A 19566-nucleotide genomic window follows, 5' to 3' on the forward strand; every position below is an offset into this window, starting at 1 on the left:
CCCAGGGCTACATCCCAATGTGCTACCCAAAATATGCTCACAGCAGCAGCTTCAAGGGACAGGAATCACCAACCACAAAAGAATGCACACTCTCGGATGAATGTCTTATGCAAGTCATTGATTGAATATGCCTATGGTGATTTTTCTCAAAAGAACTTGTCAGATTAAAATTATAAATGACTTGAAACTGCTGGTATCTGTTTCACGTGGCTATTAGGGTCGTCAGGATATCTAACCTAGGAAGGAGAAAATGCAAAACGACCCAGAAAGCAAAAGATCCTTGTTTTGCCTGGATTTTACTAAAATTCACCCCTGACATGATTATTAGAGACTGTTATCAGCTGCTTATCATGTGAAATTAAGGAAAAATCAAACCAAACATATGAAACAGTATGACCTCAGTACAAAGTTATAAACTCTGAAGTAGAAAATGCTTGCTACGGTTAACAGACCTAAACCATGTGCCAGTTTAGCAACAATTAATCAGATTAGATATTATGACCTCTGGTGCCGGCACTTGCCAGTGTCACTTCAGACAGCCCTGGTGAAGAGGGCAGAAGTAACCCAATCCACTGAAGCCATGTCCCAGACAGGCCTGCACCTTCTGAAATAGCCTCAGCAGGAGCAGCACCTTTTCACATTTACTTTTAAGCAACCGAGGCACTATTTTTAAAGGAACAGTACACGAGCGAGGATGAGCTTTATATAGCAAGGCAGTCAATTAATAATACCTGAAAGTATGATATACACCTGGGGAAACTTTAAGCGCCATGTGCTCAGAGGGAAAGATGAAAAAGACTAACACGACCTATTCAAATTCCTCCATCTTTAGGAAGAAGCATTAAAAATGAGCCACTTTTCTTTCTGTCTTTTTTCTTTTTTTTCACGATAAGCCAGCAAATTGATTCTTCCCAATATGTGTTTTTAAAGTTGTATTTCTTGGGGCACCTGGGTGGCTCAGTGGGTGAGCATCTGCCTTTGGCTCAGGTCGTGATCCCTGCAGAGAGCCTGCTTCTCCCTCTGCCTATGTCTCTGCCTGTCTCTCTTTCTGTGTCTCTCGTGAATAAATAAATAAAACCTTTAAAAAAAAAAAAAAAAAGAAACTGGTATTTCTCACTCTGGATCTAGAACTCCAAGCAATGTGGCTAGCCCCACTGCCTTGGAGCACAAAGAAAAAAAACATGTGCAAGGCAAGCCATGGCCTAAAGGCTCTCACAAAAATGGAAAAAATAAGTAGTTAATAAATAGTCCAGCTGCATACAGCTTCCCAAATTCTTTTACCTCCGTCTTTGAATCAGGAATACATCACGGAGCTGGTATCGTAAAATGCCCTAGTGACATGGGTAAGGGAAACCAGGAGACTATAATACTAACATCAGAGGTGCCTGCCAGCATTTCAAGCCTAAAAAGAACAAAACCAGTCACCAAAATTATTTTCTGGCATCAATTTGGCATAGTTGTAGTGCAAAGGTGGGTGGGGGGGGAGTGAAAATAAACTGAGCACTTTAAATGATCTGGAAACTTCATACCAATCTCATTTCATGGCTTTCTCCCACTAAAAATGTTATCCACTATAAAGTAATACTACATACACAAGTAAATCTTTAAGAAATAAAACCAAGATTCAAAGTTGGGCCTTTTGTATAGGCTCTGTTCCATTTCCTTTCTCAGATGCCTGCCTGCCTTCTAATAAGACAAACTCTTGGCAGGAACACAGAAGGTACCCAGACATTTGGATGAATTAGAGAAGGAAAGTCTAAATGAACAAACCCTGGCCTTTGGAAATGAGGCACTCTTTTAAAACCAGAGAGCCAAAACAGAAGCTAAATAATGTAATGCTTTCTGGTAAAGAAATTTACTTTTTAAAAAATGATATACACCCAATTCTCAAGGATCATTAAGGTAGTACTCCAAATTACTGTCTTTCAGATCAAGTGGAGACAGTAATTTCTAAACAAACGTACACACGGCCCATATGCAGTTCTTTAACAGATAGAAGTTTCATATTATAATCAAAACATGCATAATTACTTACTTGCTTCCTTCTGTAATGAGAAAATTGAGAGAGGCCTAGAACACTTGCAAGAGCACCTCCTCCAACAAGAATAGTCCCTTTCACTGCCTTCTGAAATGCCATTTCTTAGCCTACAAAGAAAAACAAAAAGGAAACAGAAAGAAGTGAATTAGGATTTTGATCAGATAACAATCCCCATCATAAAAAGAGACCTTGCAAGATTCTGAACCAATATTAAGCTAGAAAACAAAACATAAAACAAGGAAGTTATCATGGGCCAAAAAACATAAGAAAAAAAAAACAGAGACAAGGGAACTGACCACATAAAAGTGACCTTCCAACAGGAATTACAGAAAGAAAAGCAAACGAAGAGACAACTGAAGATATTGACACAGCATAAAGTCAAGAGAGCCATGAAGAGACATGGTATTGTGTATCTCACGAAACTGCAGGCTGTACTTGCAAATCTGTTCAACTGCTAATCCCCTCCACAAGGAAATGGGGGGGGGGGGGAAGCTGCCACTAGTGGAGACAGCGGGCATCGTGGTTCCTGCAGGTGCTCTGGCACAGGTGCCAATTCACGCCGTGGCTCAACTCCCTGCCCGGCCTCTCCCCTCCCATCGAAGCTCTCAGGAGGGAGCCAACACAGGTGCATTCCTCAGAACAATCTACACTTGACAGATAAGTCAAGCAGACAGTGCCTTGATCCTTTCACAAAGCGACAAAAGATAATTCCTAGTGACAGCTAGAATTCCTGTCATTAAGGGAACTTAATTAAAAAAAAAAGTTTTCTTCTAGTCAGGGTTGCACAGCACGGCAATTTCAAGGGGCAACTCTCCATATCCAGCACTCTGGTTTCTGTTTTCAGTTTTTTTTTCAGACAGACAAGGTGAGGGGGGCACCTGGGTGGCTCAGGTCAGGAGCCCGGCTCCGGGAGCCCGGCAGTGGCCCCTCCCGGGCCTGCTCCCACACGCGGGCACGCCTTCACTCTCTCTCAACTGTCAAATAAAATCTTAAAAGAAAAGGGGGGGGGTGAGGAAGGGCGGCGCAAAAGGAGAGGGAGAAAGAGAATCATAAGCAGGTGGAGGGCAACCCCGAGATCATGACCCAAGAGGAAGTCAGATGCTTAACTGAGACACACAGGAGCCCCTTGCTATATATTTCTAAATAAAATCTTGCATTGTGTTAGCTCTTGACTTTCTTCTCATCTTGAAATAGAAGTTTTTTTGATGGCTTCAATGTCCTTTAATTTTTTAGAAACACCACACAACCAAAGTGCTTCAAGATGAAAATTCCACCAAAAGAAGCCTTGCCAGCTTTTATTTTGCTAAACAAAAAAAGATAAAACCATGTGATCATCTTAAAAAAAAAAAAAAGAGTTCTAACTTAAAGAGTTGATATTGAGCAATGTGACCTGCCTGAGACTTTTCATTCACCGTAGCAGCTGGCACAGCCACATCTTACAGGTAAGCCACTACCCTATTTTCCTGAATGGATGGAGGTCAGACCTGTCTAGACAACATGCCTTATACTCTACAAGTATCTCATGACTCAGGAAAGTATTTAATATGAAGTCAGTTTTAACCTAGGATACTAAAGAACATCTAGTATCTCAATGTAAATTAGGATACATTCAAAATGTTTAGGTCCATATAGGATGAATAGAATCCATTAGCATAACTACACTAAATCAAAGAATTTCAGTGCAGTTGGTAACTGTGATTTCATAGAAAATTCATTTTGGAATCCTATAAATTATATACTAAAATAAAAGTTGGCATTTCTGAAAAATTTATTTTTTCCTTTGACCATACTCCTTCTGACAGACTAATAAATTCTAAGACTCATCTTTTCTATTAAGATTCTCACCAGAGGGGCACCTGGGTGGCTCAGCGGTTTAGCGCCTACCTTCGGCTCAGGTCACGATCCCCGAGTCCCGGGATCGAGTCCACATCAGGCTCCCTGCATGGAGCGTGCTTCTCCCTCTGCCTGTGTCTCTGCCTCTCTGTATGTGTGTGTCTCTCATGAGTAAATAAATATTTTTTTTAAAAAAGATTCTCACCAGAAAAATATTTCACATGCATGTTTCTCTACTGCTGGAGGTAGAGAAAGGTGCCCTCTTTCCCTAGTGATGCACAATAATTAGTATGCCAATATGATGGCTAGGGGCGTCCATTCATCATTCAGTCTACCCTAAGCAAAACTTTACATCCAAGATTGTTCTGATACTGAAAATCTCAACTAAGCCAACTTGCAAGGCACTCATTTGTCATACCCCACCATCACCCTCCCTCGTACTTTTGTGTATGTTCATGTGGGTTGCCTATCACACAACAGTGGAAACCCTAGCAGTCCAGAGACAGCATCTCCAGGCTAACTGGGTTCCCCTGACAATGAGGGACAGAGAATAGAGACCTAGTTTTATTTACCTAAACAATGCTTGTGCCCACCCCATATAGACAGCGGCCCGGTGGTGTCCTGGATGTGAATTTTGTAGCTGATTGACTTTAACTCAGTATCATTGCTTCTGAATTGTTGATAATGTCATTGATGACCTCACAAAGAATACCACACATCAACAAAGCAGCTGAGGGATGTTATATAACACAGTCAAGGAAAGCATCTCAGCAGAGGTGTTCACTCAGCCACTTCAGTTTGGGGTTAGTTTTTCCAATTGTGTAGGTTCCTGCATTCCCTGCTCAACTTATTATAGTGCTTCAATTTCATTTCCAAAACCAAACCTCACTAAGGGAGATATTTTCATGGGTTTTCTCAATGAGCCACTAATACTAATAAAAAACTGCATTAATACATTATTTTGCGGAGTTAGCAATCATATTAACGATAATCAATAAAGAGTTTCTCTTTCCCAGTACTTTCACAAAATAGCCCATGCATAGGGGATCGTTATTTCTATTGAGATCAAACCCACCATAAGACCACCCAGCTAGTTGTAATGTAATCACTCTTACAAGTAATTCAAAAACATACAATGGAATATTACTCAGCCATTAGAAATGACGAACACCCACCATTTGCTTCGATGTGGATGGAACTAGAGGGTATTATGCTGAGTGAAGTAAGACAATCAGAAAAGGACAAACATTATATGGTCTCATTCATTCAGGGAATATAAAAAATAGTGAAAGGGAATAAAGGGGGAAGGAGAGAAAATGAGTGAAAATATCAGTGAGGCAGACAGAACATGACAGACTCCTAACTCTGGGGAATGAACAAGAGGTGGTGGAAGGGGAGGTGGGCGGGGGGTGGGGGTGACTGGGTGACGGGCACTGAGGGGCGCGCTTGACGTCATGGATGAGCACTGGTTGCAGTGCTATATGTTGGCATTGAGCTCCAATAAAAAAATAAAAATAAATTAAAAAAACAAGTAATTCAAAAACAAAAGCACAAAATCAATTTCAACTGTCTCTGCTAAGATGATGATGATGATTATCATCATCATCAATGTTAAAATACTGATAGTTGACATTTATTGAGTATTTGCTAGGTAATAGGCACTGTGCTTTCGATTCTACATACATCAGCTCATATCACCCTCATATCACTCTAATTTCATAAAAGAGGCAGTTGTGGTTCAGAACGGGTAAGGGATTTGCCCAAAGTCACTGACTAGTAAGTGAGAAAACCACAACTTAGTCTATACTCCTAACCACCGATTGGTTCTACCCTGCCTTTTGCTCTCAAAATAGCAACTTCTCCCCAAAGGCCATGCCATGTTTCGCTGTTATTCCTAAAAGAGGGTCCTGTTCTCAAACACTCCCCTCATGTGTACAGTCCTTGGCTTTAGGGTTTCCCTAAGTCAGTGAAGAAACCTCTGACAAAATATCTATGGTAATGTAAGAACACTGTTTTACGGCTGAACAACAGAAATTTAAAACCAGATAAATATAAACCATATGCTGTGAACTATTTGTATCCACTTACATCCCATCATAAGGAGAAAATTTTTCACAATGATTACAAAGAGGAAACGTTGCTTCCAGCTAAGCAAAACTGCAACTGGGAATATGGATAAATCTTTACCTTTTGTAACTAAAAGTGTGAGAAACTAGAGGTAGAAAAATCAAACAGAAATAAAATTAGCTTAGTTATTTTTTTTTAAGATTTTATTTATTTACTTATTTATTTTAGAGAGAGAGAAAGAGAGTGAGCAGGGACAGGGAGGAGAGACAATCCCAAGCAGACTCCCTGCTGAGCCCGGAGCCCGATGAGGGGCTCAATCTCAAGCCCCTGAGATCATGACCTGTGCTGAAACCAAGAGTCGGACACTTAACCAACTGAGCCACCCACATACCCCACAATTAAATTAGTTCTTACAGCTGATGTCCATGTCTAAGGGCCCATGACTTAAGTTGTTTTTGTTTTTTAAGATTTTATGTGTTTATTCATGAGAGAGACAGAGAGAGGCAGAGACACAGGCAGAGGGAGAAGCAGGCTCCATGCAGGGGGCCTGACGTGGGACTCGATCCCTGGTCTCCCAGCGCTAAACCGCTGAGCAACCCGGGCTGCCCCCATGACTTGAGTTGTATGTACATGGACTCAGGACCAGCTCCCACACTTGCACAGATAAGCACCAGTCCTCCGATTATTGGCAGGGGAACACCAGCCCAACTAAACAACCCTGAGCAAAAAGGTACTAAACTAAATAAATACATCTGTGAGTTTATCAATTGCACTCAAGGTGCTTACAATCAATTTGGTGAATTAAATATCACAGTTTCACAACTCTATATTATAACTAGATGTGCTATATTAAGTGTTAATACTCTGATAGGCAAAAGACCCTGAATAGCAACCTTAAGAAGAACAAGGCTGGAAGCATCACAAGTCCCCATTTCAAACTACATTTCAAAGGTATATTATTCAAGAGTATGGTATTGGTACTGAAAACTTGTTGGCACGAAAAACAGACTTGTAGATCAATAGAGAGCCCAGAAATAAACCCATGTCAATTAATTTTCAACAAAGGAGCCAAGCTTACACAACAGAGAAAGGACAGTCTTTTCGGTAAATGATGTAGGTAAAACTGGACAGCCGTAGGCAAGGGAAAGAAAAGAAAGAAGGAAAGGAGGGAGGGAACCATTATCTTATACCATGTTCCAAAACAAACTCAAAATGGATTAAAGATTTAAATATAAGACCTGAAACCAAAAAAAAAATAAATAAATTAAAAAAAAAAAAAAAAAAAGACCTGAAACCATAATACTTCTGGAAAAAAAAAAAAAAAACATCGAGGGTAAGCTACTTGGCACCGTTCTTAGCGATGATTTTTTTGGATTTGACACCGAAAGCACAGGCAACAAAAGCGAAACTAAAGAAGTGGCGCTGGGTCAAACCAAAGAGCTTAGGGGATCCCTGGGTGGCGCAGCGGTTTGGCGCCTGCCTTCGCCCCAGGGCGCGATCCTGGAGACCCCGGATCGAATCCCGCGTCGGGCTCCCGGTGCATGGAGCCTGCTTCTCCCTCTGCCTGTGTCTCTGCCTCTCTCTCTCTCTCTCTCTCTCTCTCTCTCTGTGACTGTCATAAATATAAATAAATAAATAAATAAATAAATAAATAAATAAATAAATAAATAAATAAATAAAAATTGAAAAAAAAATTAAAGAGAGTGCAGCCCGGGTGGCTCAACGGTTAGCGCCGCCTTCGGCCCAGGGCATGACCCTAGAGACCCGGGATCGAGTCCCGCATCGGGCTCCCTGCATGGGGCCTGCTTCTCCCTCTGCCTGTGGCTCTGCCTCTGTGTCTGTGTCTCTCATGAATAAATAAACTAATTAATTAATTAATGAGAGAAAATAGGTGAGGCATGGACCCCCCCCCAGGTGGTCCCCCTCCGGGCATCCACCTGAAGAAAATGAAAGCACTGCCCGGAAAGATGGTCTGGAACGCACCGGTGACTCAGAGCGAGGGGCTTCGGGCCTCTGGTGCCTCAGTGGCGCCCAGGACCGCTGGACAGCTGCAGGAGCTCCCTGCGGGCCACGCGAATTCCTGGCTGCTCTCTGAGGAGCCCCGCTAGGGATCGGGATCGGGAAGGCCTTAGACATGGAAACCCTGTCTCAAACAGCCCTGGGGGCTCACCACCTCCGCCTCCTCCCACCCAGAAGCAAGGCGACTCAGCAGCTTAAATCACGCCCTTGGAGACCTTCCCCACACACTGTGGACTTCAAAACAAGAAATAGGCACCCACTGAGAAAGGCTGAGGGGCCTCTCAGCAACCCCCACAAAGTTATTCCAGAACAAGGGCACACTTCCTGGCCTCTGAGTTCTCCAAACAGAGTACTCAAACTCCTCTTCCTGTCCCACCACCTAGCTTCTCTCTGAATTTCACATAACTAAAACCCAACCAAATGGACTTATCACTCCAGCGTGGAAGGAGCTGTGGGTCTCTTCACTTTTACAAACTCTCCTATCCTCTGGCGTCTTGTGTGGAAATTCCCTTTGCTCTCTCCACGATCTTCATTCATTTAAATTGAGCAGGGGTAGGGGGAATGCATGTACTGTAGCTGAAAGATCATTTTTATTTTATTTTTATTATTTTTTTTTGAAAGATCATTTTTAGAAGAGTAATTCTGCAGTCCAGGGGACAGGTGCTCCCTAGCAAGATGTAGCAACACGTAAAGGCATTCCACGCCCCTCTGACTGCCTATAGCCTGTGCTACACCTCTGAGCCCCTTCCTTAAGCATGTGCAGGTCCAAAAGTAGCACGAAGCTCCTTACACTTCAACTGTATAGTCACCTACCTTGTAGCTATGCATGGAAAACCACACCTCATCTATTTTGAGTCATGACACTTTTTCAAACCCACAGAAGGCACAACTGCACTATTCAGAAGACCAGGTCTCAAGGTCCACCTGCATACAAATTCAGTGACTTACAAGGAGAAGGGTATGTGAATTTTACAAAATATGGGTGTCAGACTTCAAAAGAAGAAGTCTACTATAATCATGGAACTTGGCAGCAAGTCCACCACAAAATGAAAGAAGAAGTGAACACAAAGCACCTTCCCAACCAGCAGCCCAGTTCTAACTGTAAACGTCAAGATTTCTGGGCAGCTTTGAATTAGACACATTTCAACAAAGTAAATCCTTTATTATTCCAATCCATGATATATCGAATGTTTCATATACCTCCCTATCAGAAAGTACATCCTAGTTCAGGCACACCAAGCACATGCTAATAAAGTGCTTGCCCAGATAAGCAGCAAGCAATGCACACCTCGTGCTAACTTCTCTTTCCCAGTGAGGATAAAGATCAGCACTCTGCCTGTAAATGCATCCCCCCTCGCCAACCAGAGAGGCGCCTGTATGCACGAACATCTTAGGCAGTAAGATGCATGGGAACCCTACAGAAACAGAGTCAGCCCTCAAGCACGCTTTCTGAAAGCTGTCAGACACAAACGAACAAAATAATCAACATCACAGGCCCATTCTCTGGAACTGGAGAGGGGCCCTAGTCCATAAACTGAAAATGAATGTGTCCTGTTTTGGTTGCTTTAAACATTTTCAAAAAAGATTTGGGCCAAGACTGAATAGGAAATGGACCCAAGGGTTATCCACAAAAGATTATCCAAATGGAAAGAAATGAATGTGTGTGTGTATGTGTAAAATATTACATTTATACATAGTCTAAAAGCCACAAACACAGCAGTAACAGTGACCACCTAGAGTTGTAAAATGTTCATATTCTGAACGGAATATCAAAAGCAAAAAAGGTTTTTGTTTTTTTTTTTTCTTTTCCTTAAAGATTTTATTTATTTATTTGTGAGAGAGCACAGCGGGAGGGAAAGGCAGAGGGGGAGGGAGAAGCAGGCTCCAGGCTAAGCAGAGAGCCCCATGCGAGGCTCCATCCCAGGACCCAGGATCATGACCTGAGCCCAAGGCAGATGCTTAACCAACTGAGCCACCCAGGGGCCCCGCAGAAAGATTTTTCTTAAGTCCCTAAAAACAGTATTTTCTTGATAAAACAAAATAAATGAGAGAATCAAATAAAAGTCAGCACAAAAGTTAGAAATATAATGAATGTTGAGATTCTAGATGTCCAAGACTTCAGACTGTAGTTGATGAGGAAGCTAAAGCAACACAGTCCCACACTGCTGGTAGAGCATCCAAACCCTAGCTTTGTCCCCGTCTCTCACACAGACTGCTTAAGGGAATTTCTGTATTCCAATCAACTTCCCCAGGAAATCCCATGTGAGAAGGGCTTAACCGAAAAGATGGAAAAGACGGGGAAATCTTAACAAAGGGAAAGGCTTTCAGTGAAGACAAAAGAGAAAATCAGGAATCAAAGAGAAAATGAAAGACAAATGCTACGTTGATACTGGTTCACATAGCTCCCAGCCAGAAAGTGCTTTGTTAAAGGCTCCTACTAGTCTCCCCAGGACGCTTGGGGTCAGTTAGGTCATCCTAGGGGCAAACACACAGCTACAGAAGACTGAGAAAGAGGTTGGCTCAGGACCATGCCACAGGCTCAAGGAGGGCAGGAGCCTGGAAGCCTGACAAAGAGGAGCTGGCACAGAAGAGGACTGAGCTGGCTCCAGGGGCTCAAGTCAGAAATTAAGAAATGTAAGCAAAAGGCGAAAAAGAAAAAGAAAAAGAAAAAGAAAAAGAAAAAGAAAAAGAAGAAAATAAGGTCAACAACCATTCAAAGTGAGCCAGTTAAAAGTTTCTGTTTATTCAAAAACTTGTCTCAAACATTATTACATGAATCCTTCTGTTGTGTAATTTTTGTTTGACTTAATATACAAAGCCATAAGCAAGTCAAGCACTTATTTTACAAAGTTGCCTGAAGTGAAAACACAGAGAAAGGAAGGAGGGGGCTCTGGAGCAACACGAGGATCTATGCTCACACTCTAGTCCGCATTTATTACGTAAGACTCATTTCTTTAAAAATGGTGTTTCCAAGCCAACTTCCCTATTTTATGTTTTCTGCCAATTCTAAAGTGCACAACAGTAGTATAGTCACAAATTTGACCCTCTCTCCTATTTCCGTGAGGTTCACTACAGAATTACAAGAAATCAATGAAGTCCAATTCAGCCAGTAACAGATTTATATTCATTAAATGCAAATGATCTTAGTTTAATTCATAATGGAATGACTTCTATTGTATTTGCTTTCCATAGAATGGCTTTTAGAAATCATGAAGAACTATAATTACTTCATGCAAGAGAACTTGTTTTCTATTTTAAGTTCATTTTAAAACCAAAATTAATCTAGATTCTCTATCATCCTAGACATGTTAATAGATTTGTGTTTACAGTTGTAAAACCCTATCTTTAATTTTCTTTGTTTACCATATACATAATATAAAGTAATGAGGAAAGGCATAAAATAAAATGTCCCTCATTAAGTGAAAATCCGGAACATTCCTTCCCTAAAGTTCCCATCCCTTATAAAGACACAAATCAGTTTTAAGGGACTACATGCCTGGTATGAAATTAAATAAATTTACATTTAATACCAATAATAAGAAATCCTCACTTAAAAAATAATACAACAGGCATATAAACTTTAATTTTGCCTTGAGGAAGAAAGGATGTTACCAAAGAATCAAAGGGGAAAAAAGTTCTTTAGGCCAACAGACCACACCAGTCCTGGGCCTCCCGCAGTATTTATGCTCCCTTCACTAACACTATGTCATAAAAATCATTCACTTTCCTTCAGCAGCATAAACTCTTTTGTAGCCTTTACACACTGTTCTAAACTCTACTTCAGTAATTAAGACAAGGGGAAAAAAATAAAAGAAAACAAGGTCTGCCTTCAGCCCAGGTCTTGATCCCAGAGTCCTGGAATCAAGTCCCATGTCTGGCTCCCTGCTCCACTGGAGGCCGCAGCTCCCTCTGCACAGCCCCCCCCCCGATTCTCGCACTCACTCTCACTCTCTCTCAAATAAATAAGTAAAATCCTTTAAAAAAAGAAAAAGAAAGAGAAAGAAAGAAAGAAAGAAAGAAGGAAGGAAGGAAGGAAGGAAGGAAGGAAGGAAGGAAGGAAGGAAAGAAAGAAAGAAAGAAAGAAAGAAAGAAAGAAAGAAAGAAAGAAAGAAAGAAAGAAAGAAAGAAAGGGATTCCTGGGTGGCTCAGCAGTTGAGCATCTGCCTTCGGCTCCGGGTGTGATCCTGAGTCCAAGCATCAAGTACTGCATCAGGCTCCTTGCATGGAGCCTGCTTCTCCCTCTGCCTCTCTCTCTCTCTTTCTCTCTCTCTGTCTCTCATGAATAAATAAATAAAATCTTAAAAAAAATTAAAAACCCTGTTATAAATTTCAAGCCAGAGGTCAAAATATCTGCTTTTACATTTTTTTAAGATTTTATTTATTTATTCATGAGAGACACACACACAGTGATAAAGTAATCACAATCATGACTGTTGAATACACACCCCAAAAATGCTTCATTAAAAAAGCATCTACCTCATCATATAAATAAATTTTAAATGGACTTAGGTACTATAAAATAGTGCACAGGCACTGTGAACCAAATGAAAAGTTTTTAAAAACATATATGGAGGATAATGAACTTTAACTCTACAGTCAAAAGAAATACATCATAAGAAAATTTCAGTGAAATGTTCAGAGAAAAAAGTGTTTTGGATAATTGAGGTTCTATTTTCCTGATCTTAATCAAAGATTTCTTTTGCTGTTTTCCAATATTGTATATTTTTTATTAAATAAACTATTATGAATTAGGAAACACTATATACTAAACATAGGCACTTTTCTTTGAAGAGTTGGAAAGAATCTTAAAGAGACTCAAGATCATTATCCTGAAAACTCTTTTTTTGAATATCAGATATAGAAGGTTTGACAATCTGCCTTCAAATGTAATAAGCACAAACAAAACTTCAAAAAGTTGGCTTTTTTCTTACTTCAAAATACTGATGCCAACTGATTTACTCAGCTTTTTTTCATTATTTTTATCACCAAATGAGAAGAAAATGCATCAATTCTTTCAAAAGTTCTAGCTGCAAAAAAAAAAAAAAAAAAAAGTTCTAGCTGCAATTGCATTATATATGTCAGTAGAAACATATTTTAGGAAACACTTGTTGAAGATAGTTTATGAAATCCTGAGCTCATAAAAAAACTGTAATTTTTATTATAATTAGTTATAGCACAATAATTTCAGTTAATTTACTTACATTGTAAAAAAGAAAAAAAATTCTAAATTTGATTACAGCTCTATTAGAGCCCTATTAATGAACAAGACATGGCAGGGAGTTCTAACAGAAACCAAGTATGTTGCAGTAGGGAGACCAGTGATTTTGCTTCCTTGAGCTTGAGAAGATCCCCAAGAAATAAAGCCAACCAATTTTTACACCCAGTAGTGATGCCACCACCGCACCCTCACCACCCACCCCGCAGTCTGCTGAAATTTGCATTTAAAATTCACTCCCTTGCACATCTAATAATCCACTGCAGGTATAAATGTAACTATCAATACACACAAATTACACACAGGGTCAAATTACACACACAAAGCTTAGATGCAAAGAAAATCTAAGTTACACAGTTACACTACCAATCAAAGTAATCATGTACTGTATTCTTTTGCTTAGTGCTCATACTGCCTAAAAATGTCTGACCCTAAAGGAAATGAAAATTGAACAAGAGGAAAGGCAGATTACAGAATTCATATTTCTAACGAAAAATTTATTTAAAAAGTATGTAATACAGGGGCCCGGGGTGACTCAGTTGGTGAGGTGGCCAACTCTTGATTTCAGCTCAAGTCATAATCTCAGGGTTGTGAGATCCAGCCCCATGGAGCCCCCATAGGCTGCACTCAGCTGTGAGTCTGCTTAAGGATTCTCTCCCTCTGTCCCTCCCTTCACTCAGGCCCATCCGTACATGCTCTCTCTCTCTCTCTCAAATAAATTAATAATTAATTTTTAAAACTAATAATCTTTTTTAAAAGGAATGGAATACAGGTAATACAACGTTTTGTAAATGCCCATCCCTTCACCCCCCAAAAAAGAAAAGATTGTTTTCTTTCACCTATCCAAAAATAATAAGCAAATCTGTATTTCCAGCTCAGCCTTCTTGGCTAAAACAGTCTCGGTCATAAGATTCTATTCTCTCCATTTGAATGAAGCATCCTCTTCAAGCCTCTCCTTTTAGATTTTTCTTTTCTTCTTTAAAAGGACTGGCACACACTCTTAAATGAAAAGCATTCAAGTACTAGATTATAAACAAGTCTAGTCACTGTGCATGAGAAATTGTGTACCAACAGTATTCCGCTAATATCCTAGCATTTGACAGTCTAAAATTTAATAGCATGCACAGAAGAAGATAAAGGGTTCTACTCAATATTCTCTTTAAAGTTTCCATTGCTAAAAGAAAGAAAGAAAGACAGCAAGACAGCAAGCAAGAAAGAAAGAGAAAATAAACAAAAACACAACAACCAACCTCTATATTCTTTTAATTCTCAAAACACCAGGCGAAAAAAGACAATCACCAGGGGAATTCAGGAAGGCAAGGATGAGGAGCCTTGCCTTGCTATTCTGTCTCTATCTGTAACTTGCTTTGTGAAGTCAGGCAAATCATCTGAATTTGCTGATCCTTGCTCCACCTGTAAATGAAGTCTCTTTGAAAATGTCCAGAGCTATTTTGACTTTGTATGTATATTATTTTATGTGTGTTCTTCATTAAGTAGGTACAGAGAAGAAAAAAAAAAGACACCTTCATGCATTAAAGGTGGTACTGTCTCGATGTCCTATTTATTTAGCACCGTTGGATAATTAAGGCTTGTATTCATTCTTTCATTTAGTAATTACTAACTAATCACCTAACATTTGCCCGTTACTGAACATATAACTGAGAACAAACATGAAAATCCCTGCCTTCTAAGAACTTTGAATAGAGTTCAGTTTGAAAAAAAAGTTGAAATTATTTCAAATTAGAATATTTCAAAAATGCAAGTCACACTTTGTCTTCTTAAAGAATATATTACCCATGAATTCAATTACTGATGACTTAGAGCCACCCCTAAGTACATTAGACTATGGTATTAGGATGTTGGCCGCAGGAACAGTAAAAGGCACAATACCATCACCCTCTTTACTAAGTGGCCAGAAGCCACAGGCTCTTCCCATTTGAATTCTTCCTCTTGTCTTAATACAAGTTTTTCTGTTTGTTCCAAACTCTCAAACTACCGCTAATTTTCCCTCTAGATCTTTGAGCTCTTCAGCTCACTTCTAACTTCTTACCACTATGGTCAAAAAAAGGGGGGCCAAGTTACAACTATGCTTAAAATGCCAATAACACACTCTGTGAAAGGAAAAGGAACAACTTATTAGTATGTGAGCATTTAGACGTCCAACACCCTGGCTTTATCTTACTCCAGGGCCTTCCTCCCCCTTCTTTCCCATGTGCTAGTCACTGAGGCACACCAGATCATTCCTCAAGTTTGGTGCACACAGTACGCACTCACACAAACTGCACTGGTCTATTATGAAAATTAAGAATCTCCAATCAGACACAAACACGTAGTCCAAGTTTAGGAAAATAAAATTTTTATTTCAATTCTGCATCATCTGAACAAATCCACATTATCTTGAAAAAAATTGTGGCAAGGCTGCTCTGGAAACAATTAGAACATTTCTCTGTACTCTCTTGGATTTCAAGAAAAGTTTATAGATAAATGGGGCAAAAAGAATCTGCCACTGCTAAATAAATAAATAAATAAATCCTTGTTAGAAACTGGCTTATGAACAGCACACTTATTGTCGGTGAGTGATAGATAAAAATTGTACTCTCTAAAAAAAAAAAAAGCAAGAGTTCAATAACTATTCAGGAAAGTATTGCTAAAAGATGCGCCCAAGTAAGGAAGATGAAAGGAGGGGCATTCACTACTGCAGCATGCAGTCAACAGGAATGGACTCAAAGAACACCTGCTGGATCCCCTGCACTGCTCTCAGGGCTGGCGATTTCTCTACTCTGATGGATTGAGAGAAACAACAAATCAACAAATGTAAGAAAATTGAGTATTTTGAAAGTGACAAGTGCCATGCAGAAAATAAGACAAAGGGGCACCTGGGTGGCTCAGTCAGTTAGGCATCGGCCTTTGGCTCAGGTCATGATCTCAAGGTCTTGGGAGCAAGCCCCGTGTGTCGGGCTCCCTGCTCAGTGGGGTATCTGCTTCTTCCTTTCCCTCTGCTTCTATCCCCTGCTCATGTGCATGCCTGTGCTCTCTTTCTCTGAGTAAATATTTAAGTAAAACCTAAAAATAAAAAATAAAAAAAAAAGGAAAGGAAAGGAAAAGAAAGAAAAAAAAAGTAAAGAAAAGAGAAGATGGCATATTAGGTGAGAAAGTGACTGCAGTACGAGGAATCAACTCTAAATAGAATGCTCAAGGAGGTGATTTGGCAAAAAACGAAATTAAGGAGGAAGAGCCAGCCACCCAGAGAGCCAGGAGAAGGGCCTTCGAAGGCATGCAAAGACACTTAGCATGTGAAAGCTGGACCTCTGCTGGAAACCGAAAGGCCACTGTGGCTGCAGCATAGTGAATGATGTGGATAGTGGGTTCCAGATGAGGTCAGAGGGCCATATGTGCTGAGCCACATATGACTTCCTCCTAGCAAGAAGTTTATGCTGACAAGACAGACATAGAAAAATCAACGGAGGGTCGTAACTGGTGCAACGATACAATGGAATTCACAGGGAAGGTGGAAGATCAACTCTAGCTACCCTGCAGAGGATGCCTTTTAAAAGTAATAAGAACAAAAGCAGTCATTTCTTCTTCTTCTTGTTTTTTTAAAGATTTATTTAGGGCATGTGGGTGGCTCAGCCTGCTAAGCTTCTGACTCTTGATCTTGGCTCAGTCAGGATCCCAGGGTCATTAGACTGAGCCCCAAGACCAGCTCCGTGCTCCGCTGGGAGTCTGCTTGAGATTCTCTCTCTCTGCCCTTCCTCCCGCTAGCATCTGCTCCCTCTCTCTCTCTCTCTCTCTAAAAAATAAATAAGTAAATAAAATCTTTTAAAAAAATAAAATATAGATTTATTTGAGAAAGACAGAGGGAATGTGTGTGTGGATGAGAGGGGCAGGGGGAGAGCCTCTCAAGCCGATTCTCCACCAAACGCAGAGCCCAGCAGGGGGGTCCATCTCACCACCGTGAGGTCATGACCTGAGCTGAGATCCTGAGTCTGAGGCTTAACCCACTGAGCCAGCCAGGTGCCTCTACAGCAGTCATTTCTTAAGGACACAGTAGCCATGTTCATAATGAATAGATGAAAGTAAAAAAAAAAAAAAAAAAAAAGGAGAAAATGGAGAGAGAGAGAGAGAGAGAGAGAGAGAGAGAGAGAGAGAGAGAAGAGTTAACAAATCACATGAGAAAATAGTAAAAAATGTAAACCACAATCAAAAACAGTATTCCGTAATAGGAAAACAAATATTTCAAGGATAATCCTGAGCATAAATATCTGCTGAACTCAGGCACTTGACTGTTCCATTCCACTCAGTCTAACAAGCTGGTAACAAGGACCGAGGGCGCCAACTGAGAAAGCCTCTCAAATGCCAGCACCACACATCCTATTTATATTTCTATCGCCCCTGGGGCTAGGGTGTTTTGCAGGTGGCTACCCCCCCCCCCCCCGCCCCACAACTCAGGATACCTTGAACTGATTTTGGACCCATGTGAGAAAAGAACCCTGGGTCACATCTCAACAAGCGGAGGCACCCAGAACATTTGCCACGGCGCAGGCAGGACGCTGAAGGGCCGTGTGAAGCCGACCCTCTGAGCAGAGATTTAATAGACAAGAGAGACGGCGAACGATTAATTTACAGTTCTTTATATTTATGGGTTTGAATCTCGAGGATGCCGGGCCTTGCACATTGTGTCTCACAACATTGCCCCTGCGGAGACCGAGGAGCCAGAGCCAAGTGCCCAAGTGTCGTAGCCCCCAGGGCCACGCATTTCAGTTCCAGGCCAGGACGTGCGGCCCCTGCGGGCCCCTGCGGGCCCCTGCTGACCCCCCTGCGGGCCTGTCCTCTGCACACGCTGGGCAGGGGGTTCGGCGACACCCACAGTTAATCCGACCTGCGGGCCGCGGGCTGACCTGCAGTCAGGAGGCAAGCGACCCGGACACAGCTCCTCGGAGGGGGGCGGCGAGCTGCAGGCCGCACTGTCCCCGCGGCCGCCACACCCCAGGCCTCGGCCCCCGCCCGGCCGACCCCGGCGCTGCTCGATCCAGCCCGGGCCCCATGCGGCTCGGGGCTGCCACCAAGACCTCCCCCCGGCCCCGCCCGCCCCCCGCCCCGACTTGAAAGGGCAGCATGTTTATGCTGGTGGTAAGTATACTAAAGCGAAGGGAGTTCTAGAAATAAGGGGACAGCTCAAGTAAGTTAAACATTTTAGAATTTATTGCTTAGAAGTTAATTGTTTCTGGGTTAATTATACCCTGCAAGGACAGCGGGTTACAGGCAAGTAAGAATGAATTATGAAGAGAAAAAAGCAGGTAAAACAGAATCTGTATGTCTGTATTTCTGTTTTAAAGTATATGTTGGACACCTAATCGTCCTCAACAGGGAAAACCTGAGAGCGTTTCCACTAAGGTCAGGAACACGACAGGGATGTCCACTCTCACCACTGCTATTTAACATGGTGCTAGAAGTCCCAGCCTCCACAGACAACAAAAAGAAATAAAAGGCATCCAAATTGGCAAGGAAGAGGTCAAACTTTCACTATTCTCAGATGACATGATATTCTCTGTAAAAAAACCGAAGGACTCCACCAAAAAGTTGCTGTAACTGATACACAAATTCAGCAAAGTCACAGAATATAAAACCAATGTACAGAAATCTGTGGCATTTCCATACACCAAAAATGAAACAGCAGAAAGAGAAATCAAGGAATTGCTCCCATTTACAACTGCACCAAAAGCCTTAAGATACCCAGAAAAAAGTCTAACCAAAGAGGCAAAAGATCTGTACTCTGAAAATTATAGAACACCTATGAGAGAAACTGAAGAGGACACAAAGACATGGAAAAATATTCCATGCTCATGGACTGAAAGAACAAATATTAAAATATCCATACTACCCGAAGCAATCTACACATTTAATGCAATCCCTATAAAAATTCCACCAGCATTTTTCACAGAGCTAGAACCAACAATCCTAAAATTTGTATGGAACCACAAAAAACTCCGAATAGCCTAAGCAATCTTTTAAAAGAAAAGCAAGGAGTGCCTGGGTGGCTTAGTCAGTTAAATGTCAGGCTTGTGATTTCCGCTCAGATCATGATCTTGGGGTCATGGGATCAAGCCCCACATCAGGCTCTGTGCTACTCATGGAGTCTGCTTGAGATTCTCTCTCTCCCTCTGCCCCTCACCCACTTGCTCTCTTTCTCAAAATAAATAAAATCTAAAAAGAAAAAAGAAGAAGAAGAAAAGAAAAAGAACAGCTGGAGGCATCACAATTTTGGACTTTAAACTATATTACAAAGCTACAGTAATCAAGACAGTGCAAGACAGTATGATACTGGCACCAAAAGACACATAGATCAATAAAACAGAATAGAAAACCCAGAAATGGATGTACAATTATATGGTCA

The 19566-nt window shown here is 41.2% G+C and overlaps 1 protein-coding gene across 4 annotated transcripts in view; it reads right to left on the minus strand.

The window, feature by feature from the left end:
- Positions 1-19566, minus strand: part of GPD2 (glycerol-3-phosphate dehydrogenase 2) — a 140655-nt gene that overhangs the window by 98770 nt on the left and 22319 nt on the right. For all 4 annotated transcript variants that reach the window (XM_055308239.1, XM_055308240.1, XM_055308237.1 and 1 more), the window contains exon 2: positions 2036-2145. In XM_055308239.1, the coding sequence (XP_055164214.1) occupies positions 2036-2137 (102 nt within the window). In that variant the 5' untranslated portion in view covers positions 2138-2145. The remainder of the gene's footprint in view (positions 1-2035; positions 2146-19566) is intronic.

This window comes from Nyctereutes procyonoides, unplaced genomic scaffold (genome assembly GCF_905146905.1).
Source record: "Nyctereutes procyonoides isolate TBG_1078 unplaced genomic scaffold, NYPRO_anot_genome, whole genome shotgun sequence".
NCBI lineage: Eukaryota > Metazoa > Chordata > Mammalia > Carnivora > Canidae > Nyctereutes > Nyctereutes procyonoides.